This window comes from Brassica rapa, chromosome A06, assembly GCF_000309985.2.
Source record: "Brassica rapa cultivar Chiifu-401-42 chromosome A06, CAAS_Brap_v3.01, whole genome shotgun sequence".
Taxonomy (NCBI): Eukaryota; Viridiplantae; Streptophyta; class Magnoliopsida; order Brassicales; family Brassicaceae; genus Brassica; species Brassica rapa.
In genome coordinates this window covers 18976617-18995941 of record NC_024800.2, presented here as the reverse complement: position 1 = coordinate 18995941, position 19325 = coordinate 18976617, and the positions used below count along the sequence as shown (strand labels likewise).

Sequence of the window (19325 nt, the reverse complement as noted above, 5' to 3'; positions counted from 1 at the left end):
AATACGTCTGCCATTTTGTATGGTAATCCTAGTCCAGAGACCATTTTTTGAATTTCGTAATATGATCATTATCTGCATTCATATAATCTTTAGCAAAATCTGCAATTGCGTCAACACAAACCTCAGCTAAAATTCCATTATGTTTTAAAATACTCATCAACCTAGTTGCAGCTGATAGACCATCTTTTCATCATTCATAGATCGGATTCCTAGCTGCTTGTAGAATGTCATAAAACCGCCTTGCTTGTTCATTAGGATCCTCACCAACATTAGCCCCCTCAATGGCTTCACGAAACGTATCTCAAACTATGTGAGCACCACTTTCTTCTTCCATATTCATTGTATTTTCTTCTTCTATATCAATATCTTCTACTCTTTCATTTCCACACTCGCCTCTATTAGCATGACTACTACCATGCAATGTTCCAAAAATTCTCTCCATGTAAAAACCATATATAATACCCGGTGTGAATCCTTTCCTACAAGGACAACTCATTTTATCACATTTGCTACAAGGACAACTCATTTTACCTTGTTCACAAGAGATATCTTTATTCATATAGCAAATTGCATAAATCTAGTATGACCTTCCTTGTATTCCTTATTTATTTCACATGTAACTTCATATACCCGATTATACATCCATTCACGAGCTTTGTATATATTGTGACTAGAAATTACAAAAAAAAGTTCAACCTCTCAAATTTTATCTCTTTTTTTCTCAGTTTTTCAGATTCTTTTGTTTCTTTAGATTGATTTTAACAAGAAGAAAGACATATGGGAAAAATATTGAGTTGTTTGCTCACAATAAATATTCTCACCTATAATAATTTATTATCTATCTACTTGTACACAATAATTTAATCTTCTGTAAACTTGATTTTGTGAAGCACATTTCGGTTATGCTTTGCCACAATTCACCGAGAATATAGAGTACACGTTAACTTCCTAAAAAATTCAATAAATAATTTCAAGAACATCTTGACCTTAAATTTTCGTAGGAAATCAATGAAATAATACCGAAAAAATCAACTTGATATTAGTTTCCGACAAAACGTCAATGAATGATTCCAAAGACATTCCGACCTCAAAATTTTTGTCTGAAATCTTCGATAAAATACAGAGTAAAGTCACATCAACATTAACTTCCAACGAAATCCTGACAACTAATTTCGACGACATTCCAATCCAAAAATATTGTCGGAAATCTCCGATAAATTACCCACTACAGTTTTCTTTGCTTTCTTTTACGTCGGTACGCGATCGATAACTTACCGACTAGTTGGAATCTAGGAAGCTTTTTTCGGAGTGAGTGATGATTTCTTGTAATGATAGTTTTACTGTTCAAAACTTGACGAGCTTTAGTATTTAGTGTTACTACCATTTACAATGCATATTGAATAAATTTATTCAACAGTTGAACTCATACAATGGCATGTTCAATAAAATAAGAAAATGGCTTAGATATGAATACTTTCAGCAGGTTTAGTAAGTAAAATGTGGGAGCAATGAATACACATGTCACTTTCTGACTGAAATTGAAAATTAATATTTGATTTAATGAAAAACTGAATAATGTGTTGTTTTCTATTGGTTGTTGAAGCATTTAGATTTATTCACTCTAGTTCTTTGAAATCAATTATTTGATAGTAGATTAATTTTCAATATATATTTATACCAAAACTTATCATTTTAATACTATTTTTTAAAAAAGATTTGTTTTATTAGATTTAAACGTATATATAATCAAACTTTTTATGAAAGAGTGTCAAACCATAATCTGATACCGAAATTTAACACCCGTCTCCTCTTCTCTCGAGAATGGCGTGCCACTAACAACATCTCCAACACACATCTCATAACTCCATCTCCACTCATCTTAAACCTAAATAAAATCGAAATAAAAATGTCCAATAGCACTGATCCGTTCAAATATCATCTACTCATTAGTCTCACTTGAAATTGGGAAGAAAAGAATGGTGATTAACAGGGGATTCACTTATTTAGGTATTGGATGCTAAACCCGAAATCCAAATACTTGGACATAGCACGCCGAATATACCTAATTTAACTCTAACATGAATCAAGCACATTACCTGAAGTGCCCAAAGAACAAGAAAGGATCCCAATTATGAGATTAGTGATCGCACACACCCTGGTATAAGGCTCCCTCTACAAGTCTCCCTCTACGTAGGATTCGAAGTATGGGACTAGTGCCCACACCCACCACCCCTGGGACGCTTTATCTACCTCCTAGGCTGCGGCTCAACAAGTCTACTCAAGCTGGCCGCAACATCCACACAATCACAATATGACATACATAATCAACTCTATGTATCCGCCTAACAATTAAACTCGTCTCATAATTTAACTATGTATATATAACTCACATTAATTGAAGCAATCAAAGTTGAATCATCTAACTTCTTATTTTAGGTTTAAGCAAAGAACCTAATAACCAACAAGCATACTCCAAAATAGACTCCGTACGGACCCAATTCAAACATATTGAACATAGTAGAACTAAACTATTTATATTCGAATTCATAAGTCATGTACGAGAATTTACGAGAATAACCCTCATCTTAGCCAATGGTCAGAATGATTGACAGAAAAAGTAGTCAACTGCAATACGATAAATAAAAGTCTAGATTTTAGGGTTCCTAAATTAAAGTTTTCAAAATGAAAACTTTCCTTAAATAGAAACTTTCCCAGAATGGAAAATTTTCTAATTAGTTATTTTTACTATTTAAAAAAAGTTAGTTAAGAATACAAAAAGTTACTTAAAAGTATGTCACTTTTATTTATTTTAATTTAATTTCAATAGAAAATTGTTATTAATATGTAATTTCAAAATTACTAAAGAATATAAAATAAAAAATAAAAATAGTGAGGTAAGCTGTTGAATTTTATTAAACAAAATTATTGTACGAGTTAAAAATAAATAAATAACAATATTGAATAATTATGTGGAATGAAAAAAGGTGATGTGGATTATTAAATAAAGAAAATAAAAGTGCTGAATAAATTTGATCATTGGAGCTAAGAAAAAGCCGACAAAAAGAAAGAAAAAAACAAGCTAAGAAAAAATAATACATGGTAAAGTGAATTGAGGTGACACGATATTCATGTTGGTCATGGGATGCTAGTTGCTACATTCAAATATAAATACCGTATCGCAGCTTCTCCATCCGTTCAACTTCTAAACCACTAAAAGCTATTGTTTACTATTGAAAAGAAAGTAGAAAAGAGAGTGCACTGAAAACGATGGACGTCCCTATCGTCGACCTAAGCAACCCCAACGAAGATCTCGTGGCACGTGCGGTCGTGAAAGCGAGCGAAGAATGGGGAATTTTCCAGGTGGTTAACCACGGGATCCCGCCGGAGCTGATACGGCGGTTGAAAGAAGTTGGGACAAAGTTCTTCGAGCTTCCCGAGACGGAGAAGGAAGCCGTCGCGAAGCCAGAAGACTCCGTGGACGTAGAAGGATACAGAACCAAGTACCAGAAAGATCTAGAAGGTAGAAACGCATGGGTCGATCATCTCTTTCACCGCATTTGGCCCCCGTCCAGAGTTAGTTACAGATTCTGGCCTAAGCTTCCTATGGATTACAGGTATCAAGTCTACTAAATGTTCGAACTTATGCTAAAACATTACACATGTGAAAGTAGGACGTAAGTAAAAATCATACCATATAAAAAGACATATGTCGGTCTACTTGTCAAAATAGTTTTTAATTAGAAGATTCTGAGTTTCTTTTTATTAATCGTTTGATTGAGAATTTTATTTGACAAGGGAAGTGAATGAGGATTACGCAAAACACCTTAAGAAACTATCGGAGAAAATCATGGAATGGCTATCAGAGGGGTTAGGTTTACGACGTGAGGCATTGATAGAAGGTTTAGGCGGCGAAACGGTGGAATATTTAATGAAGATCAATTACTATCCGCCGTGTCCTGATCAAGATTTGGTCATAGGAGCTCCTGATCACACTGATGTCAATGGTATCACATTCCTAGTTGCTAATGAAGCGTTAGGGCTTCAGGCGTTCAAAGATAATCACTGGATCGACGTCAAATATACCACTTCCGGAATCATCGTCATCGTTGGCGACCAATTCCATGTAAGTAATAATAATAAATAATTCATAAATATTTTTTGTGTCAAATAGAACCATGAAAACCTCAAATCCTACTCTGATAGTAAGGTATATTTAAAAGGAAGAAAAAAAACTTTTATATACATTTTAGAAATATATTTTTCAAAGCATTATGAACTATGGGTTTTCAAGCAAATTCCAAAAATTGGAATTTTATTGATTTTGCAGAGGATGAGTAATGGGAAGTATATGAGTGCAAAGCATCGAGCGACAATGGATAAAGAGAAGACGAGAATATCATGGCCGGTTTTTGTGGAATCTAGCCTTGATCACAAGTTCGCACCTTTGCGGGAGCTGATAACTGGCGAAGATAATGCTCCTAAGTTCAAGCCTTATGTCTACAAAGACTTCAAATTTCGTAAGCTTAAGAAGCTTCCTCTCGACTGAGAAACAGAGGCGTTGTCATCCGTTATTTCGTTAACGGATTATTATTCATAAAGCTTGCATGCTTAAATTATCTATCTTATTAAAACTCAAGTACAAAATTGGAGTGTTTGGAGACTTGAATAGGACTTTTAAAAATTTGGAGTGTTTGGAAACATGGATTGCAGTCTTTTAAAAAAAAATATTTTTGTTTGAAAACAAGGATAGTAGTATTAAGAAAAAAAATAATGGGCTTATGTTTTTTTAAAAAATTGAAAGTTATCTACGCCACTTTTAAAATATACCAAAATGGGTCAATCTAATTCCCTAAAATTTTTTTTTCTAAACTAACCATAAAACAAAATTTAAACTTTATATACATATTTCAAATCAAAATAATAATTCAAATTTGATTTATATCAAAAATTGATTCAAAAATATACATATATTCAAAAATGGATTTTTACTAAACTATTTTTCAATAACCATTATAAAAAAATATTGTCAATATATATAAGAAAAATATAATACAAAGCCCAATTTGAAATACCAACTCAAATTATGGTTTTCATATTTCATATTAAGTTTTAAAAATATAATATATGTAATTATTTATATGATGGTATGTATAAAATACTATTAATTATATGATTACTTATATGATGGTACATATAAAATACGATTAATTATATGATGATAAAATACGATATATAATAATGACTAGGGATGGGCTTTTGGATACCCATACGGGTTTAGTTCTGATCGGTTTGTATTTTGGGTTTTCGGGGTCAAAGATTTCAGCCTTATTAGAATGTTTCTAAATTTTGGTTTGAGTTCGATTTGGATCTTTGCGGGTTTGGTTTGGGTTTGGATAACTAATTTAAATTATTTTTAAAGTCTTAAATCATTATATATTTTAAATTTCTCAAAATGTATAAATAAAATAATATATTACGTATAAATTTGAATAACATATGTCATAATACTTAAGCTTAACATATCAATTGGCTTGATTTAAAATTTTGGATACGAAATCAATAATTATTTTATGTATTTTTGGTGATTTGAGTATACTTTAACTATTTCAGATATTTACTTTTGACTATCTATATATATTTTCAAGTATTTAAACCAATTTAAAAGTATCATTTTTGATGTTTTATATACGTTAAATCTAAAAATAATTAATATATATAAGTATATAAATCTATTTTTAGATAAATTCGGATACCCAAATACTTCGGTTCGGATCAGATTCGGTTCTCTAAATAACAAAATTTTGAATAATTAGAATATTTAATCAATTTATGTTTGGGTTTGGTACTATATCTTTGGATCGGTATCGGTTATGTTCCTCGGATTCATTTTTCCAAATCCTAATAATTACATGAAAAACAAATATCAACATATTTTTCAAAATATACACCCGCGCGCCTGCGCGGGTCAAAATCTAGTTAACGTTAAAGTTTAAGTGAATCATCAATGTGGTGTCTCGCGTCCTTATATCCTTTGATAATCCTTACTAATAAAAGAAACCTTTTGAGGCTCCATAGAGCGTCCACATCAGCAAAAAAAACTTCTTCCAAAAGATGACACGTGGCATAAAATATAGTTTTACACTTTAATATTACTAATTTTTGCAAATTATAAATAATATGTAAACATACAGCATAAAAAATAGAAAAACTACATTAAACATATGTAAGATTACCATTTTTCACTTGAAAAAAAGACGGCTTATCTCCATAATGTAACATTACCATTTTATAAAAAAAAACAAAAAACATTATATATAATTTCGAAAATAATAAATATATGTAAACATACAACATAAAAAATGGAAATACTACATTAAACATATGTAAGATTACCATTTTACATTTTTAATTTAAAAAGAAATAATATGTAAACATACAACATAAAAAATAGAAAAACTACATTAAACATATGTAAGATTACCATTTTTCACTAAAAAAGACGGTTTATCTCCATAATGTAAAATTACTATTTTGCAAAAAAAAACATTATATATAATTTCGAAAATAATAAATAATATGTAAACATACAACATAAAAAAAATGGAAATACTACATTAAACATATGTAAGATTGCCAATTTATATTTAAAAATAACAATAATATGTAAACATACAACATAAAAAAAATGGAAAAACTACATTAAACATATGTAAGATTTCCATTTTTCACTAAAAAAAAGCGGCTTATCTCCATAATGTAACATTACCATTTTATAAAAAAAGAAAAAACACATAAATATAACTATTTGACTATTTGTCCAAGTTCTTCTATTAAACATTGCCGTTTTACATTAAAAATATAAAAATACATTAAGATTTAAACATCTATCTTAAAATATAAAATATAGATATTAACTAAATATAAAGTATAAGAAAGAGAAATACTCAATATATATAAAAATAAATAATAAGTAAATATTATAAATATATAAATATACGAATTATATATACAATAATAAGTACATGCAAAAATTTTAAAAAATGGAAAGAGTACATTAAATATTAAACATTTATCTTAAAATGTAAAATATAGATATTAAGTAAATAAAAAGTATAAGAAAAAGAAATACACAACTTAAAAACAATGGAAAAAGTATATTAAGATTTAAACATCTATCTTAAAATATAAAATATAGATATTACGCAAATAGAAAGTATAAGAAAAGGAAATACACAATTTAAAAAATAGAAAAATTACATTAGTATTTAAACATCTATCTTAAAATGTAAATCTATCTTAAATTATAAAATTATTAGTAAATAGAAAGTATAAGAAATAGAAATACACAATATAAAGAAAAATAAATAATAAGTAAATATATATTATAAGAAAATACCCAATTTAAAAAATGGAAAATTACATTAAGATTTAAAAATATATCTTAAAATTTAAAATATAGATATTACGTAAATAGAAAGTATAACAAATGGAAATATACAATTTAAAAAAAAAAAGAAAACGTACATTAAGATTTAAACATCTATCTTAAAATGTAAAATAGAGATATTAAGTAAATAAAAAGTACAAGAAATGGAAATACATATACAGGAAAATAAATAATAAGTAAATAATATAAATATATAATATATGAATTATATATATAATAATAAGTAAATACACAATTTTTTTAAAAAATGGAAAAAGTTCATTAAGCATTAAACATCTATCTTAAAATATAAAATATATGATAAAAGTAAATACACAATTTAAAAAAAAATGGAAAAAGTACATTAAGATTTAAATATCTATTTTAAAATATAAAATATAGATATTACGTAAATAAAAAATATAATAAATGGAAATAAACATTTTAAAAAATGAAAAAAGTACATTAAGATTTAAACATCGATTTTAAAATGTACATCTATCTTAAAATGGTAGTAAATTATATAAAAATGGAAATACCACATTTAACAAAAAAAAATAAAAATGTATAGTTTTACATCAAGAAAGTCTCTATAAAACTCATTATTCCATCAACATCAACCTCATACTATCAAGGAAAATTTCAAAGCACTCGAGCAAAAAAATGGTTCCACCATCAACTCTTGCCGTCCCAAAAACCTTTAATGACCTTGAAAGAGATTTTTTATAACAACGAACTTTTTGTTAGGTGGATTCATTGTTGGGAAACCCGCAACTTTCAAAAACCAAACTTATTCATGGGAATTGAATTGCTTTTCATAGACTCAAAGTTATTCTTACAAATTTAAATTAATCAAATCCATAAAATTATTATTTATATTCGTACTAACTCTTTCATGATCAAACCATTACAGTTAATAATCATTCAAGCGTTTATCCCGAAACACTTCCTTCCTCGCCAAATCAGGTATTGGTTCATGTTGGTTTAGTATTGTTTTTGGTTTATTAACCAGTTTAGGATGGTCCTATTGTAAATATAATTTAAGTTGGTTTAGCATATATTATGCTTAAAATAACTTAAATTAAATAATAGTAATATTATGCTTAAAATATAATTTTAGAGAGTTTTCAAATATAGTTTACAGAACATTATAGGTGATGAATTTAATTGATTAAATTCGTTTATTACTTAAAACTAAGTTTTTTAAAAACATACTGAGTTATAAATATGAGTACAACATGAAGACAAAAATATAAATATTTGATTTTCAAGATAAGAAATTCAGCTTTTATTCAGTTACTCAATGTATAATATCTTAATTTTTTTTAAATATACATAATTTATATATATAAATTAATCTTCCAAACTTAAACTAATATATTATATATGAATAATGTTTTTAAATAAAAATAATTTCTGATTTAAAAAAAATAAAAACAACAAATGGTTATTTTCAAATAATGGATGTAATTTACATTATACTATCATTTAACAAGTATTAGATACTTTTTGATATATCATTATTTTTTATTTCCAGAAAACAATAAATTGTTAAATATCAATATCATCTAGGTTAAGTATACGAACAACACAAATTCAAACATCACAAAAAATATTTACATAAACATTATAATACAATAATTTAATCAAAAAATACAATTAAAAAAAAACAATATTCAAAAGAATAGTTATATACTTAATATTTGAAAATCAAAGATATTTTTGCTAAAATTTTACTTACCTGGCCAAGGAGATCGTCCATCTTTTTACGGATCGATAGATTGTTGAGCATGTGGTCGAACCGAAAATACTCTGCTGTTTAATTAAATATCTAAAATATTTATTCAAATACTCAACAAATAGTTTTGCTAAATATGATAACTAGATAGCCAACAAAATTACAAAAAAATATTTAAACAGTAAAAAATATGTTACTTTAACGTGTTAAAATTTAAAAATAAATTTTAATTATGACATGCATCTTAACATTTATATAAATATATATCATAACCTAAATATAAATAATTTAACAACTTAAATTAGAAAAAAATAAAAATTCCGGGCGTAGCCCGGGTTAATCCCTAGTATATGTTGAAATTTCGGTTGATTTCAAATTTGATATATTGCGTGTGGGTGTTTTTACATATAAAATTATGAAGTAACTTTTGGAAATTTTAGTTTGCAAAAACTTTTGGAAATTTTTACTTTTTCTTAATAAACTTCGTTAAAAAGCATAAACTAATTGAAAATCACTTTTTCATCTTTTATAGTTAATATAATATATCTAATCTAAACTCTTAGAAATGCACTGTGATAATTAATTACTGCAGAGACCACTATTTATGTTTATTTACCACCAAACCAAGACAAGTCAGTAGGCGGTGCGAATCTCAAATTCTTTATTCATTTGTTGCAAGTGCGAATCTCAAATTACAGCGTTTTAAAAAAAAAAATTTCCACCCTCCCTGGAACACCATATGATAAACACTGGACCATATTTTGGATTAACAAAGACCTAAGACTTGGAGCCTAAACAACATCTAAGGATCATTTTTCTTCTCTCTTTTATCATCTCGCTTCTTCTAAATATGTTCTTAGAAGCTTCAGTAGATTAAGCTAAACTTAATCATTTCTACCTTATCTTTTCTTTCTGTAATCTTTTGTGTGGACCAATTATTAATTTAAGAAAACCCTTTGACAAAAAAAAACTAAAGAGGATATTGTCTTTGATCTCACCAGTGCCGGCTGCAATCGGGATAAAAGGTACTGGGTGGTGTGTGAACTTAAAAAAAAAAAAGAGAGTGGGTGGTGCTTTCATTTTAATATACTTTTGAATCATTTCAAATTGTCAAGATAACAAAAACAAATCCACCACTTGCGCACTAATACAAGTACTTAATTACGACAATAGTGTAATAATTAGTGTTCTTAAAGAAAATCCTAAATATTTTTAAGAAAATTAATAATTCGATATCTATTATATTAAAAGTGAAGCAGTCTTGAGAAATCTACTTATACAAGGTTACTACACTCTTTCATTTAACTAATAGTACATTGGTCTACCTTTTATTTTGCCTACTATATACATTACCATATATTACTCAATGATAATTTAAGGGCTTTTACTCCATATAATGTCACATATGTTTTAGTCTATATATTAGATGTTCCTAATAGGGCTTATTTGCCAAATAACCAAAAAAAAAGAGTAATTAGATTTTTAGTGAGAGGTTAGAGAGAGATAGGAAGAGAAATAAGGAGAGAGAACGTGTTTTTGGTTAGATACTGGGTTTGTGTTTTTTTTTGTGGTTATAGGGTGCAATTTCCCTTCCTAATAGGCCATGTGAAATAAAAAAACGTACGATGTATATACGACAATGTCGTAGTTGGTATGCCTTATAGTACACGGAAACCCCTGTTTCTTCTTCAATATATTGATCTCATTCATATTATAACCATGACAATATTATTGAGTTAGAACACTATAACACTCACTAGACTAAACCACCTTATTCATCTCAAAATCTAATGTACAAGCTATCTATAATACCTTATTCATCTCATAATATATAAGCTATCTATACCAAATCAGACCATTTTAGCGCAAACTTGGTATGATTCAAACAGTCCGGTACAAGTTTAACAATTAAAATTTTAAAATCGAAGAACAACTAAAATTTTAAAATCCGCGATCATATTGCCTAAATCGTTACAAAGTTTTCAAAAAAATATATTATAGATACGATTTTGTTTAACAAGATCCGGAAATATTTATATTGCTTCCTCTACAAGTTTTATTTAATATCACAATCAGTTCTTATTGTGATTATACTTACAGAATTGTCGCTAACCTACTTTAGTTGGATTAATATTAACTCTTACAAATTAAAAAAAAAATATATTATAATTATAATATTCTCGCATATATTCTTTATTCCACAAAATAATATATTTGATCAAATCTTAAAAATATGCTGGCCTGCATTTGTGTAACCTAAATCCGCTGTACCACCTACCTACTATAAATAAAGCATAACTTAACCACGATTTTCATCAAACCTAGTGATACAGAAAAAAATGGCAAACAATATGCAGCTAACTTTTTTGAACGATATCAAACCACGCAAGACTGCATGTCGCATTCAAGTGAAGAACATTCATACATGGAGACATTTCATGAAAGACGTTGGAGAATCTTTGGAACTAATCCTATGTGATGCAAATGTAAATTTAATGTTCTATATAGATTTGTTATTTCTATATGTTGATTTTGTTAAGATACAAGCTAACGGATATAATTCTTTTTATCATTTCAAAGGGAACAAAATCCATGCTTCGTGTAATAAGACTTACTTTGCTGAAGTTGCCAAACATGTCCGTGTTGGAGTATGGAGAAACATTGATAGTACATATGAACTGATCATAAGTATCGAATAGCTTTTAATGGCAACACCAAAATCACGGATTCTACATACCGAGATGACAATATGTTTCTTAATCTGGTTGATTTCAAAACCATAGAAAGTGGTCTTCTTAATCCAAACTTTCTTATTGGTAAGTTTTGAAATTATCTATACTACTAGGTTAAGACCCGCGCCTTGCGCGGAATGAACATTATATATAAAAATTATTTTATATATTATATGTTTATAACATATTATGAAATAATAAATAATATTGAATAATTAAAAAGTCATTATCTACTACTTATATAATTAAATTGGTGCGAACATATAAATAAACTTTACAAATCGAAAAAATATTTTTTCTGTTTGATATGATATATAATTAAATTTAAATGATAATAACATATATATGGTATATTTTAATATTAATATTTATTAGATGATGCTTTTTGCTCATATTTTTTTTATCATTTGTATCTGTTATAGCAAAAAGTCTAAATTAGTGATAACAAAATTTTCACTGTAGGATTAATGGTTTAAGTAATTTATAATATTTTAAAAAATTAAGTTGTCAATATTTTTTCAAATTTTTTATCAAAAAAATGTTCAAAGTAAATTTCAAAATTAAGATATTTGTGTATTTTTATATGGCATATAATTTAATTTAAAATGATACATATATTTTTAAAATGATACATATATTTATATATCTTTTATTTTTGATACTTATTAAATGAGACTTTCAACTTATATTATTTTTTAATTATTTGTATAATGTCATAACAAAAGTTTTAAATCATAGATCACAAAATTTGAATGTGAAACTTTTAACAGTTTTAGTAATTTATACTTGTTTTTAAAAATTTAAAATATAATATATAAGTAAATTTGTTTAATTTTTATTATATGGTTACTATGGTTGTTTAATTTATTTTAATTGTTTAAAATTAAAAAAATATAATTATAATACACACTTATTTTTATCAAATCTTTATTATTCAAAATCATTAATTGTCATATATATATTAGCCACATTAGGCAATTCTGTAATCTTATTTAAGGAAATAATGAAGCACATTAATAATGTATTTATTGTGGTTTAATAAAAATCTTATTATATATTTAGATGGACCAACCTATTTCTCTAAGGATTCTAAGAATCATTATAGTGATGACACGTGGCTACAAAAAAATGTTGCAATGCTTCTCAAATAATATATAGGAGATTAAAAGATAAATATTATGAAAAAATCTACTTCTGAAAGGTTGTTGGACCCTTTCATTAATATTTTTTGGTCTTTCCTTATTTATCTCTAACAATACGTAACTCAATATTCAATAACATTATATACCATATTATTCACCATTTTTTACTCCTTTTGTGAGTTAGCCATATAATTTACAAGAGTTTTAAACGAGAATATGCTTGCAAATTTACACTATCATTAAAATTATTCAAGATTTTGTCATTCGTAATTGGTAAGCCTTATTCTCATCTACACAAATCTTACGTGGGATCTTTGAATGAAAATGAAATATACTTTATTGTTTTGGTGAATATGCACTTTAATTTATACATCATCAAAAATTATGCAAGTAACAGCGGTTATGAAAATCATCTTTTATGGAGCTAAGATTAACACAAAATTTTGCAATCACAAATCTACGTTGAAACGAGATTATAAAACTTGCATGGAATTTGAAAATTTGATAGCGACTGATGTTGGTGCCTTACAAGATCATTAATATTTTTAATGTTCAAAAAAAAGATCATTAATATTTTTGCATATTGACGAACAACTTCCATATTTTAACAAGTCTTAAATAATACTAGAGAATATATCAAAGATAGTAATGAAATATATCCTAAATATTCGAATATACCATAACTTCCTCAATTAAACTTCTAACAAACCTAATATAATCAATTTCAAAATTACAAAATTTAATATATTTTCAATGCTTCTAAAATTATGCTAACAATAATATCTCCAAAATTTAAGAGGAAGATAAAATACAATTTCCATTTATACTATTAAACCAGAAACATTCCTATTTATTCTTTAATAAAAATGTCAATTTTCTCAAAGACACCTCTAAATTTACAAAAAAAAATTAATTTTTTTAAGATTGATAATTTTTTTCTTATAGTTTTTGGGCTTAAAAACTATACACACCCATTAATCTCATTCATTACATTTATGACTCATCAAGAAAGTTCATTTCAAATATGAAAACAATTCTTATATCTTAATTCGTCAATGAACTACATATGTACTCCTGCTAAAAGGAGTTAAATAATTTTCAAAATAAAATGTTTTATTCGTATTTGGTACCATTTAAATGTTTCACGATTGATTTCAGTTTTTTGGTACATGAAATATAAGATTTGCTCGATTATTTATGAAATTCAGTTTAGTTTAGGTTTCATCTTTTTTCCAGTTTGCTACAGTTTAGTTCGTGGTTTCGGATAAATGTACACAAACCTATACACTATATATATTATGTAGCAATTCATTTTAGAAAACTATATTTAATTTTGAAAACAAACATGCGCTTTCCAAGCGCGGATCAAAATCTAATACATCTTTAAGGACTTATCAATGTTTGGTCGACAAACCCCATATTCGATTACGATAAAGAATAATAAATCTTTAAAACCATTGATAAAGGCTCTTCTTGTTAATTATATAAACTTCAAAATGTAGTAAATTATTTGGTCCTTTTGCATAACTAAACTTACGTAGAAGATAATTTTTACAATACGTAGCATAACACACACACAGGACTGGGGATTGTTTTTTTGGTAAAATAGGACTGGGGATTTTGATTTGTAGAAAGGAGAAACAAAGAAAAATAAACTGATTATCATTTGGATCAATCGACCGGAAGCTTGAAAAGCCTACGGTATTTAAAGTCCTTGCAGACAATAGGCTTGAACATAGAAGGATTATCGCCGGTAATCAGCTCCGGCAATGGACGGATAACGACATCAGGATTAGCATCGACAAAAACCGGCCACGACATCCTCTGCTTTTCTTTATCCACCGTTACTCTATGCAACACATTCTTGTACTTCCCGTTGCTCAGCCTCTGCAAGATCCACCAAAAACTAGTGATATAATCTATACTTATATTTCATAATATATATTCATCCACAACAAAATAAATTATGGTTACCAACTATGAACGTAGCCAACTTCATGTTCTTCACATATTCTACCATTAGCAGGCTTAATCTAGGCACTGCCGGATGGAACATTGGCCTTGACCCTCAAAAAATTTGAAATTTTTTTATATTGAAATAGACCCCAAATTAAGTAAATAAAATTATTGAAGTTCTTAAAGAAATGTTTATAGCCCGCAGTTTCAGATCCGGCCTTGCTGACCACTAGTCGGGGTTTTGGTTTATGACATTAGGTTATAAACAAAAAAAAAGACAAAAACATACCAGTATCTGATCACCGATGGTGACTGTTATGGAAGAGGGAACGTACTGGATATCAAACCAGTGGTCTTCATGGAAAACCTGAAGACCTGGAACTTCATTGGTGACGATGAGTGCGAGTGCGACGATGTCAGTGTGCTCCGGCAGTCCCAAGGTCGCATCCGGTTGTGGATTAGGCGGGAAGTTGTTGATTCTCAGTACATACTCCGACTTTTCGCCACCGAGACCTTCCTTTAACGCCTCATGCCGTAGCCCTAATCCTTCTGATAAAAAACCCAAAAGCCTCTCCGATAGCTTCTTGGTCTCCTTTGTGTACTCTTCAGTCACCTCCCTATAACCACCCATTGCCGCCAAAAGAATCAAATGCTAACAATATGAATTAATTTGATTTTTTTTTACAACTAGTTCGAATGTAATAAAACGTTAGCATGAGCAGAATTAATGTAATAAATATGAATGAAATATAAGTGAGTAAACTAGATTTTGATCCGCGGATTTGTTTGTTTTTCATTTATTAATCGAAAACTAATTTACAAATTACCATTATTTTTGTTCTGAACCATAACAATTGAGTTTTTAGATTTTTATCATTTGTTTTTTTTCTCTTTCAAAATATGGTATTTGTTCGAAATATAGTAGTTTTTCTATAATAATGTTTGAGCTTTAAGATTTGTTTTCATATTTGATCTAGATTCATGGTTGAACCTATAAACCCGATACATTGTATATAATCCGGTTCGGATTTAATAAAAAATCCGTTAATTAAAAATATGATATAACCCGGTGAAAATCCAACAACTCACTATTAACGTGCGATCTGATACCATTGATCCGATTACAAAATATCTGATAGTACTTTTTTTAAATTGATTAAATTACTCATATATTTATTAATATTACATAAATTAGTGATTCTTTAGAATTTGATAAAATTTTATTATGTATCCAAATAAAAGATGATAATATAAAAAAACTCATTGATATGACAATATTAGTTTATTTTCCGTATTAATAATCTATTATAAGTTTGTGTTTTTATTTTAGATTTAAAAATTTATTTTAAAATAGTTTTTAAAATATTCTTGAACACTCGTAATTGTCATATCAATATTATATATAAAATGACATTATACATGGAAAAATGATATTCAAATATGTATATGATATATGGTGTAGGATATAGGATTTGGGTTTGTATTGAAAATATGTATAATATTCAAATGATCTATGTTGAATATTGATACGTATATTTAATAAAATAATATTTTCATGTTTCTTAATTTATTTATAGTTCATAATATATTTATATTTATATTAAATTTAAAGTTAGTATATCTTTTAAATATATATAAGTCCATTATTTGTAGATCCATTTAGGTGTATCTGTAAGCTGAAAACCAAAAGACTTAAATGTCATTAATGAATTTTATTAATCTCTTGTAAAAATAAAGGTATTTTTGAGAAAAAATGCAATTTTCATTAAGGGTATAATTTGAGAATGATCATCTTTTAATGGTATTGATATTAATGACATCTTATTCAACGTGAGCATACAACATTTTGATGAATGTTTCATTCTAGTGCCGTATTTTATAACAACCATTAATTTGTATCCTAAAGATTCCTCGTACCTGTACTGCGGAGGGTTTCTCGGCCAGTATTTGTAGTTTATACATGACTGTGGCAAGATTCTGTGGAAAAGATTATCTGCCCAAACCTCTCCTTCTGTATACTTGAGATTCCTCGTGTAGCCTTCGAAGTCTTGGGAATCATCTGGTTTCGCTACGGCTTTCTTCTCCGTCTCCGGTAGCTCGAAGAACTGTGTACCAACCTCCTTCAACCTCCGTATCAGATCCATCGAGATCCCATGATTCACCACGTGAAATATCCCCCACTCTTGGCTCGCCTTCACCACCGCACGGGACACTAGCTCTTCGTCAGGGTTGCTTAGATCAACGATAGGGATCGTCTCGGACGGTGGAGATGTGTGCTGGTCTTTCTTGACTTCCATGATCGTAAATGGAAACGATGGCGAAGTTGGACGCCAAGAGGTTTGGTTTAAATAGTGAAATGTTGTGGTGTGGGCCATGTGGTGGCAAAGGCCTTTCCCATAGTTTTAACTTTGTTGACTGCTTTTGTCGATGTTTATCATTCATTGCATTTGGCAACGTACGAGAATTGTTTTCTTGAGATCAAAGGCGCAGGTTTAGAAATTACGTTCCCTCTATTCTTTCTAATTGAATCAATTTATTATCATTCTAATTTGATTAGTTTTAAGTTCATATAGTTTGATTCATCCTTTTATTATATTTATAAATATATGTGAGTAGGACATATAAAAAAATCAACTTTCAAAAAATATTATAAAAATATAAATTTTATTCAAACAAAAAAAAAAATCTCCTTTTATACTGTTTGACAAGAATACGACAAGAATATATCACAGCAAGGCACATATTGGAGAGAATATCCCACATTGAATATATGAAAGGGACTTGAGTAATATATAAGGGACTTGGATCAATCCACTAATGGCCAATTGGTTTTAAGTTGGAAGCCCAAGAAACTTATCATGGTATCAGAGCGGGCCCAATACCCTGACCCATTAATCCGGCCCGGACAGTGGCCCGATCATCCCATTAGCTGATGGACCATAGAAGGTTCAGTTCCGCCGAGATCGCTAGAAAATAAAGCATGATTTCGGAGGGGGTATGATGGATTCTGCGAGATTAATGGTTATACGCACCATTATCTCGAGGGAGGGTATTGGAGAGAAGATCCCACATTGAATATATGAAAGGGACTTGAGTAATATATAAGGGACTTGGGTCAATCCACTAATTGCTAATTGGTTTTAAGTTGGAAGCCCAAGAAACTTATCATGGTATCAGAGCGGGCCCGATACCCTGACCCATTAATCCGGCCCGGACAGTGGCCCGATCATCCCATTAGCTGATGGCCTATAGAAGGCTCAGTTCCGCCGAGATTGCTAGAAAATAAAGCATGATTTCAGAGGGGGTATGATGGATTCTGCGAGATTAATGGTTATACACACCATTATCTCGAGGGAGGGTATTGGAGAGAAGATCCCACATCGGATATATGAAAGGGATTTGAATAATATATAAGGGACTTGGATCAATCCACTAATTGCCAATTGGTTTTAGATGGAAGCCCAAGAAACTTCTCAGCACTTATACTATTTTTCGATCACTAATCATCGGTAATAAAAAATGATTGGATTTATAAGAGAAAACGTGATTAGAAAGAAAAGAAAAACTTTTTCAGCAACACTTTCACAACTTTCACGAACAATTTTCAGTGTTAGATTTAATTTGAGTTAATAGTCTATAAGACGTCGTACTCTCCTATGTTAAATCACACCAACCCCTTGTATTGTTTGTATATAAAATAATCACTACCACATAAGTCATACCACCACCTATTAATCTATTAGCTTATGCACATGTTGAAAAACGAAACCAAACTTTGCTTGTGTCATCGTTACGCGATAATGGGAAAAAACGTTCGATAAGTGTCTGAACTAGGTCATATTGTCTAATCTATATACCAATTATTTCACTGTGCGAGTTTATACCTAATCTAGTAAAAAATTGAATTCGATACCTAAACGGCTTTTAATCTGCGACTGACAATATATTGGTAACATGGTGGACCGATTTTTGGAAGAGTTGGCTACTTTTAAGTTAACAATGAATCTTCAGTAGAACAAATGGTTAATGAGGTTACTTAAATATTTGCAACCTAGGTTCGAACTAGGGTTACCATGTTTTCTGTTTTGTTATTATTTTTTTTCATGAAATAACATCATTTAACTTAAAAATAGCCAACTCAAGAAACCGGTCTACCTTAGCATGTTCCTGAGAGATGTCAAACATATTGTTCCGTACCGTCCCGGACTGCTACAAAATTGTCTTCAAGCGAGTCACGGTGGGTCGGGTCTGTGCGGGCCACGGTCTTCGGAAAGGCTACCCAAACCCATCCCGCTATATGTACAAGCTTTTGCGGGTCGGTCCGCGAAACA

At 29.0% G+C, this 19325-nt stretch overlaps 2 protein-coding genes and 1 long non-coding RNA gene across 3 annotated transcripts; 2 read left to right on the top strand and 1 right to left on the bottom strand.

Annotated features, from left to right (window-relative positions):
- Positions 1 to 11: 11 nt before the first annotated feature.
- Positions 12 to 9624, top strand: LOC103873770 (flavonol synthase 3). The gene is made up of 6 exons (XM_018659509.2): positions 12 to 310; positions 3239 to 3614; positions 3796 to 4123; positions 4328 to 4617; positions 5978 to 6039; positions 9513 to 9624. Exons 2-4 carry the CDS (start codon positions 3268 to 3270, stop codon positions 4544 to 4546), a joined length of 894 nt encoding a protein of 297 aa, XP_018515025.1. The 5' UTR covers positions 12 to 310; positions 3239 to 3267; the 3' UTR covers positions 4547 to 4617; positions 5978 to 6039; positions 9513 to 9624.
- A 135-nt stretch (positions 9625 to 9759) lies between these two features.
- On the top strand, positions 9760 to 11155 carry LOC117134585. Its single transcript, XR_004458774.1, has 2 exons — positions 9760 to 10189; positions 10229 to 11155. It is a non-coding gene; the product is annotated as an uncharacterized LOC117134585 (long non-coding RNA).
- Positions 11156 to 14128: 2973 nt separating this feature from the next.
- LOC103873769 (putative inactive flavonol synthase 2) lies at positions 14129 to 19210 on the bottom strand. Its single transcript, XM_009152164.3, has 3 exons — positions 16912 to 19210; positions 15284 to 15611; positions 14129 to 14925 (listed from the first exon to the last, which is right to left on the bottom strand). The coding sequence occupies exons 1-3, from the start codon at positions 17367 to 17369 to the stop codon at positions 14710 to 14712; spliced, it is 1002 nt and encodes a 333-aa protein (XP_009150412.1). The 5' UTR covers positions 17370 to 19210; the 3' UTR covers positions 14129 to 14709.
- Positions 19211 to 19325: the final 115 nt, after the last annotated feature.

What these genes read in the sequence shown, in the direction of transcription:
- LOC103873770 (XM_018659509.2), top strand. Translation starts at nt 3,268, where the DNA reads ATGGACGTCCCTATCGTCGACCTAAGCAACCCCAACGAAGATCTCGTG. An exon ending in AAGCTTCCTATGGATTACAG is followed by an intron (nt 3,615 to 3,795) that starts GTATCAAGTCTA and finishes TTATTTGACAAG; the next exon opens with GGAAGTGAATGAGGATTACG. An exon ending in TCGTTGGCGACCAATTCCAT is followed by an intron (nt 4,124 to 4,327) that starts GTAAGTAATAAT and finishes TTGATTTTGCAG; the next exon opens with AGGATGAGTAATGGGAAGTA.
- LOC103873769 (XM_009152164.3), bottom strand. Translation starts at nt 17,369, where the DNA reads ATGGCCCACACCACAACATTTCACTATTTAAACCAAACCTCTTGGCGT. An exon ending in AGAAACCCTCCGCAGTACAG is followed by an intron (nt 15,612 to 16,911) that starts GTACGAGGAATC and finishes GGGTGGTTATAG; the next exon opens with GGAGGTGACTGAAGAGTACA. An exon ending in CCATCGGTGATCAGATACTG is followed by an intron (nt 14,926 to 15,283) that starts GTATGTTTTTGT and finishes TGGATCTTGCAG; the next exon opens with AGGCTGAGCAACGGGAAGTA.